Consider the following 19,321-nt stretch of genomic DNA (forward strand, 5'->3'; position numbering starts at 1 on the left):
CCGTATGTCCATTTATATACACCAATTCCCACCGTATGTCCATTTATATACACCAATTCCCACCGTATGTCCATTTATATACACCAATTCCCACCGTATGTCCATTTATATACACCAATTCCCACCGTATGTCCATTTATATACACCAATTCCCACCGTATGTCCATTTATATACACCAATTCCCACCGTATGTCCATTTATATACTGTACTTGCACGAGGAAAACGCCCATCATTCCTGGAAGAAGAGGGAGCAGGACTTGGAGGACGCATTTACTATAATGTCGCTGTAAGCACAAGGGAACAAACAACGTTTTCCCTTTCAGGGATAGTGTGGGGCAGGTGGTTCGGGTGTAAAAGTTGCAGGTGAAACATAAGGTAAGATAGGGGATATATAGTGTTTAGGGACAGGTAAAATAAACAGATTGATTAAAAAACACGGGATGATTACATAATGTGAGCCGGTATTTTATAAATGCCTTTCCTGCAGTACTGCCATCTGCAATCCAAGCTGGAGAATCCAGTAAAATTAAAGGCGTGGGAGTATTAATCACGAGGTACAATGAAGTGAACCAACCTCGGAAAATGAAGGGTCTTTTATAACATGTTGTTGTTCGTGCGCTCCTTCCTATACTTTTGTATAATTATACTTATATCTCTTCGCTAACCTTTCTTTTCATGATTCGGAGTATACCTGGAGAGCAGTAGGCTACTCCGTCAAGCTGAGGATGAAGACCTTGTTGGTTAATGGGAGCTCGGATGTGCCAAGGAAGGACTTTGTATGATGGAGGATGGCTAGTCAGTCGGCGACTGGCTTTGGAGGTCAACTTTGAAATATGGCTTGCCCAAACAAGATCATGACCCTGGAGTTTGAGCGCCTGAATGAACATCCTTAAGAGGATAGTTAAGATAGTAGATGGGAGGGTTTGCCAGAAGGTCCTTTCATCAAAAGAGATTGTGAGATTTGTCTGGATGGGAAAATGTTTTCCAAGTGTTTGACCAGCTTGTGATTATAACAAGGTCTGCAGAGACGGAAAAGCTGCTGCCGACCTGTCTGAAGGATGAGGGTTGTCATGGCAGAGGGTGGAGACGTCAAATAGATAAAGGGGTTTTCTAGAGAGTCAGAGAGATCATTGATGAAGATCGGGAATGAGACATCTGGACCGAGAAAGTTGCCTTGGGGCAACCCAGTCTTGACATGGAGAGGAGATGAAAGGATTCCGTTGAGAGCCACACGGCTACGAGAGTGGAGGAGGTCAGTAAGCCATGTGTGGAGTTGTCCAGCCGTGCCATGGGCAGAGGGTTTGGAGAGGATCGTGGGATGCCAGATTGTATCGAAAGCTCAAGATATATCCAGAGACATATGGCCCTGATCCCATGCCTGGCATTGAGGGCCTCCATCCATCGTTGGGTGAGTAGAAGCAGCATGTCCAAGGTGGAGTGACCTGGTCTGAATCCCAATTGTTGATCTGTGATGAGTTTGTTGGAGAAAAGGAAGGATTTCATATCAACTGCAATGATGGATTCCATTACCTTGCTGACGATTGGAAGTAAGCCGATATGTCTGTTAAATTTAAAGCAGGGCCTGGTCTGTTCGAACTAAATTAAGGGGTTTTTATGCCATTTTTGATGTTGCGGTGATGTTGGTCAATTTTAAAGGAGATGGAGATGACCTAGGGCACACGATAGGGTCGTCATCGTTGTTTCTTTGCAGCACATGGTTGTGAGGTAGCATCATTGGCTGAAGACGCAGCTGTGTCGCTGATGCAATGCCCTCTGCTGCTTGGGGCAGGAATTTATTATTTGTTCAAGGTGCCAGTGATATCTCGCCTACTCTTCGTCAAGGACGGCATGAGATCTTTAATATCCACCGACGCATGCTGGCAGACGGGGTGCCCCTAAACGTCCATCCCAGTCGAGATTCAAACCCAGGGTAGACAGCTTAGAGGTAGGTGAGTGTGCATACCAGTGGCCAGTGGTACCCAAACGTTTTTGTCCACAATCCCAAATTTTAGTTGGGGCAAATCACAAGACCAAGCCGATTTGATTTTGGTTCAGGTCTGCAGATCCGGCCTATCAGTGGGATAGAAAACATAAACTGTACAGCCTGGCGGAGGTATGCTCTCCACCGAGTGCCGTTCTCGTTCTACCTTTTATAGACAGAGTCCAAGTGTAATTTGAGCCCCCCTCAAACCTAGATCAGTAAATTTATATAGAGTAGGTTAATTGGGTGATGGAGATGCATTATGAGCCAAATGGCCTCCACCTGTGTCTCAGTTTCCCCTATAAATACTCATACCAAACAAAATGGCAAACATGATGGGTGGGAATGCTCTCCTCTTGTGTCAAAGCCTCATTGAGTTTGTTGTCTTGCATGCATCATATTGAATTTCAGGTGTGCACAAATTGGTAACAGACATTTTTTTCCCATACCCTCCTTTCCACAGGGTGCACACAATACAGGGGGAGAAACTGGGGTGCCCAGGAAGTCAGTCGTGCCCACAATTGCAAGTATGTCACCTGTTTGTATTGTAGAAAACCAATGCGATACTTTACCATGATGGAGTAGTGTGTGTGTATGCATGTGCGTGCACAGGTATCGGTTTATACATGCACAGGTGCACATGCAAACTTATATTTACTTATCTCCATCACCGAAGGTGGATGGAAATTATGTTTTTACCCCTGCCTGTTTATTTGTTTGTCTGTGAGCAGGATTTCTCAAAAAGCTATAAATGGATTCGGCCAAAATTTGGTGGACAGGTTGGTATTCACCAGGACAAGATCAAAGGATCTCAAGATCTCTAAGATCAAAATTCTGCTCTGTCGGAGGGTTCTCTTGAGAGCTTGACAGGCAGAGCGTATGTACATGGCAGTGACGTAATTACGTGCACTCATTGAAAGCTGGAGAACTGAAGATATATTTGGATTGGTTGCTCCCAGCTGCATCCAGGCGATTCCATATAATGAGTGAATACCAGAGATAATGTGCCATGTGGCAGATGGTACTTATCGCTCCCATTAAGGTACAGCATAGCTGGATGGGATACCTTAATGGCGGTTCACCACTGATGGTATGAAATCGTATAGTAACTGGTATATAACCGACAGGTTTTCAGAGTCATAAGTGTATGCAGGACTCACTGCATTGCCCTGATGAGCCACAAAAGGGCGAAACCAGGTCGGTAACTGTGAGTTTTACATACACTTATGACAGTATCTGAACTAAGTTCAAAATTATGCTCTGTCGGAGGGTTCTCTTGAGAGCTTGACAGGCAGAGCGTATGTACATGGCAGTGGCGTCATTACGTGCGCTCATTGAAAGCTGGAGAACTGAAGATATATTTGGATTTATATATATATACACGTATGTACCTATTGTTACATTTGTGAGGGGGAGGGGTTAGAGATCACCTTAGGATAGATAGAACTGTATAGAGTAGTATGGTTCGTGTGCAAGTAGTTAGCCAATCTCGATGTAACAAGGAGAACAAGACATAAAATATCATAGCCCCAGTTTTAATAATTTTGCTGAACAGAGTTAAAGGCCATCAGTTGGCCATCTTTAGTCAGATGACAAAACAAAATCTTATGCATATGTATACTCTCATATATTGTCTTTGTTACAGACACGACTTTGATGTTAAGGTGGGCCGAGCGGAATGGCCATCGTGTCCGCACAAATTACCCGATTATACTCGACGTTGACGGAGCCGCGCTACGCTGGATCAATAAAGGAAAAGAAGACACACGGCTGGATTATAATGACAGACACCAATGTTTCGATTCTCAAGTATATTCGTACGGAAAGGTTAGATTACAGGGGCTAGAGGTATATCACAGGAAGACAGGCACTTAGACACACTCTTATATTGACCCCGGACAGACGACAGATAAACGGGACAACGGCTGACTCACGCGGGGGTTGATGGCAGGGAAAGGCAGGTATCGGTGGCTCAAGGTGCACCTGGGCTCGGAGCAGAATCCACACGGTTCGGTCCGGTCCAAAGATGCGGGGAGGTCACAGCGCTCGGAGGTAACGTTCTTTCCCAGGCGGGTTCGCTTCCTCTCAGCGATCGCAGGCAACGTTCTTTCTCAGGCGGGGCGCCTCTGACTCAGCGCGCGCAGGTACTTCTTTCTCCAGCTGGGGGCGCATCTCTTTTCACTTCCGGTAAGTCGCCACGTATATCCGGCGGGGAGTGACACGCCCTCGGCTCGCTAGCGCCGCCCCAGATGGAATCGGTCCGCCCTTCTGATTGGGTGCGGGGGGTTACCAGGCTCCGCCCTTGAGGAGGAGCTGACAGCCAGCCCCTCCGTGGTAACCCCGTGGAGCGCGTGGTCAATGGCGCTAATCGAGCCGGTGTGAGGACGCATCCTCCCCCGCGCCGCCGCCATCTCCTCTGTTGTTGTTGTAATTGTTGGGGAAGAAGATGGAAGGAGGTATGGGAAAGGTCCTAAACTCACTACTGATGCCATATAATCACATTCTGGTGCAACGAAGAGTCAGAATTAATGGAAACGAGTCCTTAACTGACATAGATTAAGAATAACTAGCAAGATGTCCGAAAGTTGTCTACGTGTGGTGCGGTGGACCTGGGCACGACATTTAATGGGGGAATAAGGGGAAGGTCGGCTCTACTGAGTGTTATTTACATGCAATGGGACTAGGGAATGGGGGATTGGGGAAAGTTGGGGAGTATTGGAGAAATAGGGGAATATTTACAAGCGGATATGGAGGCCAAATTCCATATTCGCAACATTGCACCCTTCTCTACCCTCGGGGCGTCCCGACCCGATAAATTTTTACCTACTTTAGTGTGGCACGCAATGTAGTTCCCTCTACTATTAACTCTACCCTGAGTGCGACAGTTTTACAGATGTTCACAAATGAGTAAATATGTCCCCCTCCGACGTTGCACCCTTCTCCTCACAGAAACACACCCACAGGATAACCGAATCCGGAAAGAATTCTCAAACTACACATACAGCCGGTAGGGAGCATTATTTACAAGACTACGCTGCTATTTACACTACGATCCAGGACCTGTTTTTGGAGGAACACATGCAGATGTTATGCATAGAGAGAGCGCGCTTGCCAACATCGATACACCAACCCACGAGTGCTCTGTGGCCGACGGCCTTTAATAACGTGCAGAGCACCCTTCCCGAGCATCAAAAGCACCACCCCACCACCAATCGGTGCAGTCACCATTGTTCATTGGAATAAAAATAAATTCGACAACCCCTAACCCTGCAGGTGTCTCTTGCTCTTCTTGTGGTGCACTTGGTGTTAACTAAAAGTGGTTCACCTGTATGGCCTAGGTGCCACGTTGACCCATAGGTCCATCCCCGGGTGGTGCTTGGCCGCAAACGAACTGCGGTCCATTGTGGGTGGCCACAAACATTGCGGTCCATATGGTGTATCGATCCCGGCAGCAAACAGCGAAAGTGCAGGCCCACAACTGCGCAGCCAGCACCTCTCTCTCCTCTCTCTCTACCCCAAAGCCAGATCCTCGGAGGTGGGAGACAAAAGAAGCAGACAAGTGAGTAAGGTGGTAAGGGCGCAAAAGTGCACGCAATGTAAGGTGATGCACACTGGGGGCACATGGGAACCAGGTGAGACAGGTACGTTCCTATCGTACGCCCCCCCCCCCCCCCACCAGGTAACCTACATGGCCCCTCCCTTACCCCTTACTGTATCCACAAAACACAACACTACCCATAAACATCTACTTTACAAATCAACAAACATCCCTACTGTCTTCCCCGTTCCTCCCATAAACCAAATTCGTCTTCTCTCCCTCCTAACCAATCAAATTTGCCATTTTCAACTCTCATCAAAATTTGCCATTTTCAACTCAACATCAAAATTTGCCATTACCAATTCATCATCAGTCCCTCCTAGGGAGGGAGGGATGGAATCACCCCAATGTCTCATCCACGTCGTGATGCGTCTCACAAATCCACAGCAATCTCATTTCCTGCTACAAACCAAGAAAACACAGGTGTGGAGTCATCATCATCACCACAGGTAAGTGGCTGCGTATGGTGCGACAGGTTCATCAATCCTAACTATTTCCTAAATGACTTTAACAACTTTACACTACCCGGGGTCTTTCTCCGGCCAAACCATTGGCCCTCTTACACTATGGGTTCTAAAAACCAATTCCCATTGGCCAAACTGTGGTGCGCTTCAATTTGGGGTCTCACTCCCCCGATTCATCTCCCGGTGCCCTCGTACAATTTCTGGGCTGCGGCGTGTACCTCTCCCAGTGGGTCTACCCACCTGCACACCTCCACCACTGCAGTTGCCTCCGAGCTTACCTGCTCCTTGCCCTAACCTAACTACCTGGGGAAGGCCCTCTGGCACTCTCCCCACTCGGTGCCCTCTCTGGCACTGGGCTACCCGGGTCCGTCCTCCGGATCCTCGGGCCCCATCCACAACTCTACCGGCTCCCAGAGCCCACCTGCGGCCTCACCTGGCCGACATCCTCACAGTGGTGGAGTGCCCAACCAACTACACGCACTAACAGGCTACACGCACAGCCATTTCCACAACACTAATGCACCCATTCACAACACCATTCTGCAACCGCACCACAGATGCCAATATCCAACCACAATTTACCTGTACCCTCTACCTAACTCTTACACTACCCGCCCCGGGTATCCGTGATGGGGGTCCACTCTTCCCCCATCCACACCTTCGCACCACGCACACCACTCCGTACCACTTACTCCAGCTCTCTCCACACACCTGTACTTGCACACCTGTGCTCTCACACCTGGTGCCACCTGCACCCTCTCTCCCCAAGCGCATTCGCGCTGATCCACAACACTCATTACTCACACACTGCTCCACACACCTGTCCAGTTGCACACCTGTGCAATCACACCTGTTCAATTCTCACACACACGGCATCATCTCAGCTAACTACTCCCTTCTGAAACTTGCGCTTCCCAGTCGTCCCTTTAAACTATTGCGCTCCCTCGTCATTATCATCCACACTAATCTACCTGCGTCCCCACTACAGGTATCAGTCACTAACTAAACTTATCGTCACCTAATGTCATCTTCTAGATCCCTACAATATAACCTAACCCACCCGGGCTAGTTTTCACTGCCATACACCCCATAATCTATTGCTCCTTTGCCCCACACATGGGAAGGGTGGCAGGGATGCCATCCCACCACATCGGGGGTCTCTCACTACCAATTTTGCACATCAAATTTCAACAAATCAAAAATTTGCCAATCACTACCCATCATCTGCCAATCACTACTGCCAATCCCTTGCCAATCATCAAATTTTGTTTTTCTCTAATTTTGGGTCCAAAACACTAACCTCATCACCCAGTCTACTCACTAATACCTCTCGGTGCGCCAATCCCTGTCCAAAGCCCGGCTTCGTAAAGCCAAGCAATGGATGCTGGTTGTTTTGTGCCAGCGGCTGGATGCGTCCGGCACTCGGTGCAGGGAAGGAGGTTTACCCGGGCCGAGATCCCACGCACCATCTCGGCACGGAGCCATCCCATGGCTCGATCTCGGCCTGCCGGAATGCCTCACCAAAAAGTGGTCGCCATGACGACCCTTCCTATCCTGCCGCCCGCTCCGCCTGGTGGAGCACGGACGCGGCCGTTCAAAGCGAGGCCCAGCACGCACCGAGGGCCCGATTCGGCTATAAGTCGTTCTAAACTCTACCCCGTCTAACGTCGATGCTTCACCTGCATGCTTACATCCCGCAGCCCGTTCCTTGCTCACACATCCAGCCGTGCCCATGCTCCTTGTACCGTTCCTTACACACCCAGGTACACCCATTCCACTCACAGCCTTGGTCACACACCTGACCACCGAACACTTTGGCACACATTCGTTGCTCGCACACCTCACCAATACACCTCTTCGCGCCCCCTCCTCTGTCACCTCCTCTGTGACAATCACAGGTGTGCCCTCATTTGCACACCCAACCACGTGCCTCACTACCAATTCCAGCGTGCATTCCCACTCACGCTCTACCATTCCAGGTGTGCATCCTTCCATCCCAGGTGTACATCCTCGCTCACCTGTCACAACCAGCTCACTCTCCTTGTCACTCTCACTACTCTCACCTCCATTCTTGACAGCGCACTCACCCTTACTCTTGACAGCGCACTCTTTCCTCGTGCACCTGTCCGTCACACACCTTTCTCGCGCACACTCTCCCGTTACACCCTCTGTAACACTCACCACAGGTGGACACTCTTCCTTACTTCTGACAGCGCACTCTTTCCTCATGCACCTGTCCGTCACACACCTTTCTCGCGCACACTCTTGCGCACACTCTCCCGTCACACCCTCTGTAACACTCACCACCCCGCGCTTCCATGTGCCCCCTCGCACACGCGCTACGACCGACTCACTCTCGCCAGCACCCTCACTCCTTGGCACACACTTTTTCCTCACACACCCCAGAGTCGGACTTTCTTGCACACCTCCTTTTTCGCACACCAGACCTGTCGCACACTTCACCAACGGCCTCTCACGAACACCCGGGTCTATCTCGACCCCCAAGCTTCTTAAATCCCCTGGCGCATCATACGCACGACCATATTGGTCACCACTTACACCGGGTCCTCTTCCTCTTCGCTTCTCCTCCATCACCTGCGAATCCCTCATCCGGTTAATGAGCACATCATCACGATCCAAACACAGACTTTGGACCAATTCTTTTATCTCCTCTTTTATTTCTTTCTTATCCCCTCTCCGTCGCTTCTTAATTTCGCTCATCCCTTCTTCCACTTCTTCTAGTTTCTGCTTCACCTCTTTCATTCCCCGGTACGTCTCCTCAAGCTCATCCTCTAAGGCTACCTTGACCGTTTCCAGGTGCGTCCTCACCTGCCGGTCCTTCGTCTCCATTACCTCTACCACCTCGTCCAACCTCGTTGTCAGTCCCTCACGTACCATCTGACATTCCCTCTTTGTCGCTATCAAGTCGTTTTTTATGTCGTTTTGTGTCGCTTTTAAACCTCCTAATACCGCAGTGTTCCTTTGAACCTGCTCCACTAACTCCGTTTGTCCCACCGTCAGCTGCTCCACCTCCTGCGTCAGGTCCTCTATGCCCCCTTGTAACTTTACAGTCCCCTTTCTCACCTCCTTCTCCATGTGCTCCTTACAGTGCCTCACCTCCTCGCGCACTCCTCCGACCTCCTCACTCACTCCTCTTCTGATCTCCTCTCCCATCACTTGCATCTCCTGCCCAGATGCCACCCTCATCTGCTCCATTTCCTCCCTGTGAGCATCCAGTTTGGTTTCTACCCCCATTCTGACCCCCTCTATCTGCTGCCCCATTTGGTTAACTTCCCTTTCCGCTTGGTCCCTCATGTCCCTCAATTTGCCTTCCATGGTGTTTTCTAACCCCTCTAAGCCTTTTTGCATCCCTTCCATTTGATTCTCTTGAGCGGCCATTCTGTTTTCTACCCCCGTTAACCCCTCCTGTATTTCCCCTAATCTATCGTCTAATTTCCCAAATTTCATGTCTAATCCCTTAAAATTATTGTCTAATCCCTCACTGGTACCCCTCGCTTCGTCCCTCATTACCCCTATTTTGCCCTCCAATCGCTCACCCTGAGCATCCATCCGGTTCCCCATTACCCCCATTTGGTCCTCCAATCGCTCACCCTGAGCATCCATCCGGTTCCCCATTCTGTTTGCCATTTCTTCATTATTCTGGGCCATAAGGGCCTTCATTTGTATAAAAAACAAGTTCCAATCCACCGGGGGCGCTGCCACGGTCGCCGGCGCGGTGACCAGCGAGGCGCCATTTTGCGTGCTTGCTACCCTCGCTGTTTCGCTCTCCTCACGTGTCTCAATTTGGTCCTGGACCGACCCTGCTTCACTCTCCCCTACCGGACCCCAGCCGTCTTGATCCGCCATAGCGCGACTTGCAAAATTCGAGTTTCGTAAAACAAATCCAAATTTTTTTTTTTTTTTTCGTTATAATTTCGGCGAGCGCAGTAACCGCGGGACCGCGCTCCGAATCGATTCGGTCGAGCGCCGTACGCGCTCCGGCTCGATTTTCCCTCCCAAAATTTGGGCCTAACTAATTTAGTCCCGGGTCCGAATCTCACTCCTCGACACCAATTGTTACAGACACGACTTTGATGTTAAGGTGGGCCGAGCGGAATGGCCGTCGTGTCCGCACAAATTACCCGATTATACTCGACGTTGACGGAGCCGCGCTACGCTGGATCAATAAAGGAAAAGAAGACACACGGCTGGATTATAATGACAGACACCAATGTTTCGATTCTCAAGTATATTCGTACGGAAAGGTTAGATTACAGGGGCTAGAGGTATATCACAGGAAGACAGGCACGTAGACACACTCTTATATTGACCCCGGACAGACGACAGATAAACGGGACAACGGCTGACTCACGCGGGGGTTGATGGCAGGGAAAGGCAGGTATCGGTGGCTCAAGGTGCACCTGGGCTCGGGGCAGAATCCACACGGTTCGGTCCGGTCCAAAGATGCGGGGAGGTCACAGCGCTCGGAGGTAACGTTCTTTCCCAGGCGGGTTCGCTTCCTCTCAGCGATCGCAGGCAACGTTCTTTCTCAGGCGGGGCGCCTCTGACTCAGCGCGCGCAGGTACTTCTTTCTCCAGCTGGGGGCGCATCTCTTTTCACTTCCGGTAAGTCGCCACGTATATCCGGCGGGGAGTGACACGCCCTCGGCTCGCTAGCGCCGCCCCAGATGGAATCGGTCCGCCCTTCTGATTGGGTGCGGGGGGTTACCAGGCTCCGCCCTTGAGGAGGAGCTGACAGCCAGCCCCTCCGTGGTAACCCCGTGGAGCGCGTGGTCAATGGCGCTAATCGAGCCGGTGTGAGGACGCATCCTCCCCCGCGCCGCCGCCATCTCCTCTGTTGTTGTTGTAATTGTTGGGGAAGAAGATGGAAGGAGGTATGGGAAAGGTCCTAAACTCACTACTGATGCCATATAATCACATTCTGGTGCAACGAAGAGTCAGAATTAATGGAAACGAGTCCTTAACTGACATAGATTAAGAATAACTAGCAAGATGTCCGAAAGTTGTCTACGTGTGGTGCGGTGGACCTGGGCACGACATTTAATGGGGGAATAAGGGGAAGGTCGGCTCTACTGAGTGTTATTTACATGCAATGGGACTAGGGAATGGGGGATTGGGGAAAGTTGGGGAGTATTGGAGAAATAGGGGAATATTTACAAGCGGATATGGAGGCCAAATTCCATATTCGCAACAATATATTTGGATTTATATATATATACACGTATGTACCTATTGTTACATTTGTGAGGGGGAGGGGTTAGAGATCACCTTAGGATAGATAGAACTGTATAGAGTAGTATGGTTCGTGTGCAAGTAGTTAGCCAATCTCGATGTAACAAGGAGAACAAGACATAAAATATCATAGCCCCAGTTTTAATAATTTTGCTGAACAGAGTTAAAGGCCATCAGTTGGCCATCTTTAGTCAGATGACAAAACAAAATCTTATGCATATGTATACTCTCATATATTGTCTTTATGCCAAGTTTGAACAAAATCGGTCCATGCATGTCCGAGAAATAGTTGGGGACACGTTTAAGTAACAAAATGGCCACCACTCAGCCATCTTGGATCTGATCTCGATAAAATATGACATGAATATGTAAGCCATCATTCATTGTCTGTGTGCCAATTTTGAACAAGATCGGTAAATGCATTTCTGAAAAATGGTTGAGGACATGTTCAACATTAGGGCTTGTACAACTAAAATGGCCGCCAGTCGGCCATCTTTGATCGCATTGTGAAACAAAATGATATGCGGATGTATACCATCATGTGTTGTGTTTCTGCCCAGTATGAAAAAAAATTGTTCCATATATGTCCGAGATATGGTTGCGGACTAACAGATGCACAGACAGATGCACGGACGGACAAGATCCAATCCATAAGCCCCTGTTTCGGACTAAGTCCAATTGGAGTTAATAATCAGGGACACGTCAGCTTAAATATTGTGTTATTTGTGTACCATGCGGAGGGTGGTGCATTGTAATAGATAGTGAGGTATTAAGTTCATGAAATGTCTGTCAAACCTGAAACCTCCTGTAACCATCTATCGATGGCATCGGGTAGCAATAGGGCAGCTTTGTTGAGTTGGAAGAGCAAGGCAGATTATAGGGCTTCTGCCAAGCAAAGGAGAGAGGGGGTGGAGCCAAACACCTCGAGGGGAGGAGCGTTTCCCGGGGAGAAGAGGGAGGAGCTGAAAAAATGCGCAAGAGGATTGCGCTAGTTCTGAGGAAAATTGGAGTGAGGTGAGTGTTTTTCTGCTTTCGGGAGTGTGTCCACTGAGGAGATTCTGAGGAGATTGAAGCATGCAAAGAGGGAGGGAGGAGAGCCGGAAGCTCCTGAAAATTGAAGCTTAATTGAACATGTTCATCTTTTATGATTGTTGCCGACGCACCTGAAAATCTAGTTGACGAGGCTCGTAAACCACCGCACATTACACGATTATTAGAAATTGTCGTCCGCAATCTTGGTGCATTGCGTTGGCAAGTGTGCGGTAGCCCTTAGTCTCCATTGGCATATCGAGTCTCGGGCAAACATAACCCTTAACCGCTCCTACTCAATAGTCGTCCATTTCCTTGGTGGTTGTCGAAAGGCTTTGGCTCACATCTTAATAAGAATCCCAGTTGAAGGCCACCGTTGTCTTATCGTACGTGAGCCTCTGTCTTCAGACGAAATCTCAAATTGTTTTTGTTACCTTCTGCGGTTTTCACAATTTTTCAGCACCTGCACCCTTTCATTGTGATGTCCCTTTTGCTGGTCTCCATCCCCTCCAGGTCTGCAGGGCTAAGATAGTGTAGATATTGATTTTGCCGTCGCCATCTCGTTGATTTCTGCGTTTTCTGCCTGGAACTCAGTGGGAAACTCGTGCAACAAAAAGAAGAGCGCAATGATCACGTAGGTTTGCAAACTTCTCCTTAACTGGTCTGGGGTAGGCAATTTGGACTTAACTCACCATCAGGAAGATGGAAACAGATCGAGAAAAGAGGACTTTCCAATAACATGACTGAAAATAGGTCGCTGCCAGGTTGTTTGATATGTTCCATATTGGTCTCAATGCCGCATGAAATCGGAGGTACGGTGCTCCAGAATGGAAGGTACACCATGCGTGCGAAGTTTTATCTCTCCCCTTGCATGGTTTTGTTGAAGACTCGAGCAAAGTATTAATGGGCAACATCAAGTAGCTTTCACCAGAATGTGGGAACGATGGGATTTTAAACTGAAATCAGGGAAAAGGATATCAGGTGGGCACGATGGGATTTTAAACTGAAATCAGGGAAAAGGATATCAGGTGGGCACGATGGGATTTTAAACTGAAATCAGGGAAAAGGACATCAGGTGGGCATGATGGGATTTTAAACTGAAATCAGGGAAAAGGATATCAGGTGGGCACGATGGGATTTTAAACTGAAATCAAGGAAAAGGATATCAGGTGGGCACGATGAGATTTTAAACTGAAATCAAGGAAAAGGCTATCAGGTGGGCACGATGGGATTTTCAACTGAAATCAAGGAAAAGGACATCAGGTGGGCACGATGGGATTTTCAACTGAAATCAAGGAAAAGGACATCAGGTGGGCACGATGGGATTTTAAACTGAAATCAAGGAAAAGGACATCAGGTGGGCACGATGGGATTTTAAACTGAAATCAAGGAAAAAGGATATCAGGTGGGCACGATGGGATTTTAAACTGAAATCAAGGAAAAAGGATATCAGGTGGGCACGATGGGATTTTAAACTGAAATCAGGGGAAAGGACATCAGGTGGGCACGATGGAATTTTAAACTGAAATCAGGGAAAAGGATATCAGGTGGGCACGATGGGATTTTCAACTGAAATCAGGGAAAAGGACATCAGGTGGGCACGATGGGATTTTAAACTGAAATCAGGGAAAAGGACATCAGGTGGGCACGATGTGATTTTAAACTGAAATCAGGGAAAAGGACATCTGTTGGGCATGATGGGATTTTAAACTGAAATCAGGGAAAAGGATATCAGGTGGGCACGATGGGATTTTCAACTGAAATCAGGGAAAAGGACATCTGTTGGGCATGATGGGATTTTAAACTGAAATCAGGGAAAAGGACATCAGGTGGGCACGATGGGATTTTTTACTGAAATCAAGGAAAAGTACATCAGGTGCGCACGATGGGATTTTAAACTGAAATCAGGGAAAAGGCAATCAGGTGGGCATGATGGGATTTTAAACTGAAATCAGGGAAAAGGACATCAGGTGGGCACGATGTGATTTTAAACTGAAATCAGGGAAAAGGACATCAGGTGGGCACGATGGGATTTTAAAATGAAATCAAGGAAAAGGATATCAGGTGTGCACGATGGGATTTAAAACTGAAATCAAGGAAAAGGACATCAGGTGGGCATGATGGGATTTTAAACTGAAATCAGGGAAAAGGATATCAGGTGGGCACGATGTGATTTTAAACTGAAATCAGGGAAAAGGATATCAGGTGGGCACGATGTGATTTTAAACTGAAATCAGGGAAAAGGACATCAGGTGGGCACGATGGGATTTTAAACTGAAATCAAGGAAAATGACATCAGGTGGGCACGATGGGATTTTAAACTGAAATCAGGGAAAATGACATCAGGTGGGCACGATGGGATTTTAAACTGAAATCAGGGAAAAGGATATCAGGTGGGCACGATGGGATTTTAAACTGAAATCAGGGAAAAGGATATCAGGTGGGCACGATGTGATTTTAAACTTAAATCAAGGAAAAGGACATCAGGTGGGCACGATGGGATTTGAAATTGAAATCATGGAAAATGACATCACGTGGGCACGATGGGATTTTAAACTGAACTCAGGGAAAAGGACATCAGGTGGGCATGATGGGATTTTAAACTGAAATCAGGGAAAAGGACATCAGGTGGGCACGATGGGATTTTAAACTGAACTCAGGGAAAAGGACATCAGGTGGGCATGATGGGATTTTAAACTGAAATCAGGGAAAAGGACATCAGGTGGGCACGATGGGATTTTAAACTGAAATCAAGGAAAAGGACATCAGGTGGGCACGATGGGATTTTAAACTGAAATCAAGGAAAAGGACATCAGGTGGGCACGAATGGATTTTAAACTGAACTCAGGGAATAGGACATCAGGTGGGCATGATGGGATTTTAAAATGAAATCAGGGAAAAGGACATCAGGTGGGCACGATGGGATTTTAAACTGAAATCAAGGAAAAGGACATCAGGTGGGCACGATGGGATTTTAAACTGAAATCAAGGAAAAGGACATCAGGTGGGCACGATGGGATTTTAAACTGAAATCAGGGAAAAGGATATCAGGTGGGCACGATGGGATTTTAAACTGAAATCAAGGAAAAGGATATCAGGTGGGCACGATGAGATTTTAACCTGAAATCAAGGAAAAGGCTATCAGGTGGGCACGATGGGATTTTCAACTGAAATCAAGGAAAAGGACATCAGGTGGGCACGATGGGATTTTCAACTGAAATCAAGGAAAAGGACATCAGGTGGGCACGATGGGATTTTAAACTGAAATCAAGGAAAAGGACATCAGGTGGGCACGATGGGATTTTAAACTGAAATCAAGGAAAAAGGATATCAGGTGGGCACGATGGGATTTTAAACTGAAATCAAGGAAAAAGGATATCAGGTGGGCACGATGGGATTTTAAACTGAAATCAGGGAAAAGGTCATCAGGTGGGCACAATGGGATTTTAAACTGAAATCAGGGAAAAGGATATCAGGTGGGCACGATGGGATTTTCAACTGAAATCAGGGAAAAGGACATCTGTTGGGCATGATGGGATTTTAAACTGAAATCAGGGAAAAGGATATCAGATGGGCATGATGGGATTTTCAACTGAAATCAGGGAAAAGGACATCTGTTGGGCATGATGGGATTTTAAACTGAAATCAGGGAAAAGGACATCAGGTGGGCACGATGGGATTTTTTACTGAAATCAAGGAAAAGTCCATCAGGTGGGCACGATGGGATTTTAAACTGAAATCAGGGAAAAGCACATCAGGTGGGCATGATGGGATTTTAAAATGAAATCAGGGAAAAGGACATCAGGTGGGCACGATGGGATTTTAAACTGAAATCAAGGAAAAGGACATCAGGTGGGCACGATGGGATTTTAAACTGAAATCAGGGAAAAGTATATCAGGTGGGCACGATTGGATTTTAAACTGAAATCATGGAAAACGATATCAGGTGGGCACGATGGGATTTTCAACTGAAATCAGGGAAAATGACATCAGGTGGGCGTGATGGGATTTTAAACTGAAATCAGGGAAAAGGATATCAGGTGGGCATGATGGGATTTTAAACTGAAATCAGGGAAAACGATATCAGGTGGGCACGATGGGATTTTAAACTGAAATCAGGGAAAACGATATCAGGTGGGCACGATGGGATTTTAAACTGAAATCAGGGAAAAGGACATCAGGTGGGCACGATTGGATTTTAAACTGAAATCAGGGAAAAGGACATCAGGTGGGCACGATGGGATTTTCAACTGAAATCAGGGAAAAGGACATCAGGTGGGCACGATGGGATTTTCAACTGAAATCATGGAAAATGACATCACGTGGGCACGATGGGATTTTAAACTGAACTCAGGGAAAAGGACATCAGGTGGGCATGATGGGATTTTAAACTGAAATCAGGGAAAAGGACATCAGGTGGGCACGATGGGATTTTAAACTGAACTCAGGGAAAAGGACATCAGGTGGGCATGATGGGATTTTAAACTGAAATCAGGGAAAAGGACATCAGGTGGGCACGATGGGATTTTAAACTGAACTCAGGGAAAAGGACATCAGGTGGGCATGATGGGATTTTAAACTGAACTCAGGGAAAAGGCCATCAGGTGGGCATGATGGGATTTTAAACTGAAATCAGGGAAAAGGACATCAGGTGGGCACGATGGGATTTTAAACTGAAATCAGGGAAAAGGATATCAGGTGGGCACGATGGGATTTTAAACTGAAATCAAGGAAAAGGATATCAGGTGGGCACGATGAGATTTTAAACTGAAATCAAGGAAAAGGCTATCAGGTGGGCACGATGGGATTTTCAACTGAAATCAAGGAAAAGGACATCAGGTGGGCACGATGGGATTTTCAACTGAAATCAAGGAAAAGGACATCAGGTGGGCACGATGGGATTTTAAACTGAAATCAAGGAAAAGGACATCAGGTGGGCACGATGGGATTTTAAACTGAAATCAAGGAAAAAGGATATCAGGTGGGCACGATGGGATTTTAAACTGAAATCAAGGAAAAAGGATATCAGGTGGGCACGATGGGATTTTAAACTGAAATCAGGGGAAAGGATATCAGGTGGGCACGATGGAATTTTAAACTGAAATCAGGGAAAAGGATATCAGGTGGGCACGATGGGATTTTCAACTGAAATCACGGAAAAGGATATCTGTTGGGCATGATGGGATTTTAAACTGAAATCAGGGAAAAGGATATCAGGTGGGCACGATGGGATTTTCAACTGAAATCAGGGAAAAGGACATCTGTTGGGCATGATGGGATTTTAAACTGAAATCAGGGAAAAGGACATCAGGTGGGCACGATGGGATTTTTTAATGAAATCAAGGAAAAGTACATCAGGTGGGCACGATGGGATTTTAAACTGAAATCAGGGAAAAGGACATCCGGTGGGCATGATGGGATTTTAAACTGAAATCAGGGAAAAGGACATCAGGTGGGCACGATGTGATTTTAAACTGAAATCAGGGAAAAGGACATCAGGTGGGCATGATGGGATTTTAAAATGAAATCAAGGAAAAGGATATCAGGTGTGCACGATGGGATTTTAAAATGAAATCAAGGAAAAGGACATCAGGTGGGCATAATGGGATTTTAAACTGAAATCAGGGAAAAGGATATCAGGTGGGCACGATGTGATTTTAAACTGAAATCAGGGAAAAGGATATCAGGTGGGCACGATGTGATTTTAAACTGAAATCAGGGAAAAGGACATCAGGTGGGCACGATGGGATTTTAAACTGAAATCAAGGAAAATGACATCAGGTGGGCACGATGGGATTTTAAACTTAAATCAAGGAAAAGGACATCAGGTGGGCACGATGGGATTTTAAATTGAAATCATCGAAAATGACATCACGTGGGCACGATGGGATTTTAAACTGAACTCAGGGAAAAGGACATCAGGTGGGCATGATGGGATTTTAAACTGAAATCAGGGAAAAGGACATCAGGTGGGCACGATGGGATTTTAAACTGAACTCAGGGAAAAGGACATCAGGTGGGCATGATGGGATTTTAAACTGAAATCAGGGAAAAGGACATCAGGTGGGCACGATGGGATTTTAAACTGAAATCAAGGAAAAGGACATCAGGTGGGCACGATGGGATTTTAAACTGAAATCAAGGAAAAGGACATCAGGTGGGCACGAAGGGATTTTAAACTGAACTCAGGGAATAGGACATCAGGTGGGCATGATGGGATTTTAAAATGAAATCAGGGAAAAGGACATCAGGTGGGCACGATGGGATTTTAAACTGAAATCAAGGAAAAGGACATCAGGTGGGCACGATGGGATTTTAAACTGAAATCAAGGAAAAGGACATCAGGTGGGCATGATGGGATTTTAAACTGAAATCAGGGAAAAGGATATCAGGTGGGCACGATGGGATTTTAAACTGAAATCAAGGAAAAGGATATCAGGTGGGCATGATGAGATTTTAACCTGAAATCAAGGAAAAGGCTATCAGGTGGGCACGATGGGATTTTCAACTGAAATCAAGGAAAAGGACATCAGGTGGGCACGATGGGATTTTCAACTGAAATCAAGGAAAAGGACATCAGGTGGGCACGATGGGATTTTAAACTGAAATCAAGGAAAAGGACATCAGGTGGGCACGATGGGATTTTAAACTGAAATCAAGGAAAAAGGTTATCAGGTGGGCATGATGGGATTTTAAACTGAAATCAAGGAAAAAGGATATCAGGTGGGCACGATGGGATTTTAAACTGAAATCAGGGAAAAGGTCATCAGGTGGGCACGATGGGATTTTAAACTGAAATCAGGGAAAAGGATATCAGGTGGGCACGATGGGATTTTCAACTGAAATCAGGGAAAAGGACATCTGTTGGGCATGATGGGATTTTAAACTGAAATCAGGGAAAAGGATATCAGGTGGGCATGATGGGATTTTCAACTGAAATCAGGGAAAAGGACATCTGTTGGGCATGATGGGATTTTAAACTGAAATCAGGGAAA

General features: G+C 47.0%; 1 protein-coding gene across 1 annotated transcript in view; it reads left to right on the top strand.

The window, feature by feature from the left end:
• The window catches only part of LOC137423806 (dedicator of cytokinesis protein 1), a 968,048-nt gene that overhangs the window by 820,241 nt on the left and 128,486 nt on the right, over nucleotides 1–19,321 (top strand). The window contains exon 50 of the mRNA XM_078773719.1: nucleotides 2,447–2,510. Coding sequence (XP_078629845.1) covers nucleotides 2,447–2,510 — 64 coding nt within the window. The remainder of the gene's footprint in view (nucleotides 1–2,446; nucleotides 2,511–19,321) is intronic.

Source organism: Myxine glutinosa, chromosome 3, assembly GCF_964187855.1.
Source record: "Myxine glutinosa chromosome 3, kmMyxGlut1.1, whole genome shotgun sequence".
In the NCBI taxonomy this organism is placed as follows: domain Eukaryota; kingdom Metazoa; phylum Chordata; class Myxini; order Myxiniformes; family Myxinidae; genus Myxine; species Myxine glutinosa.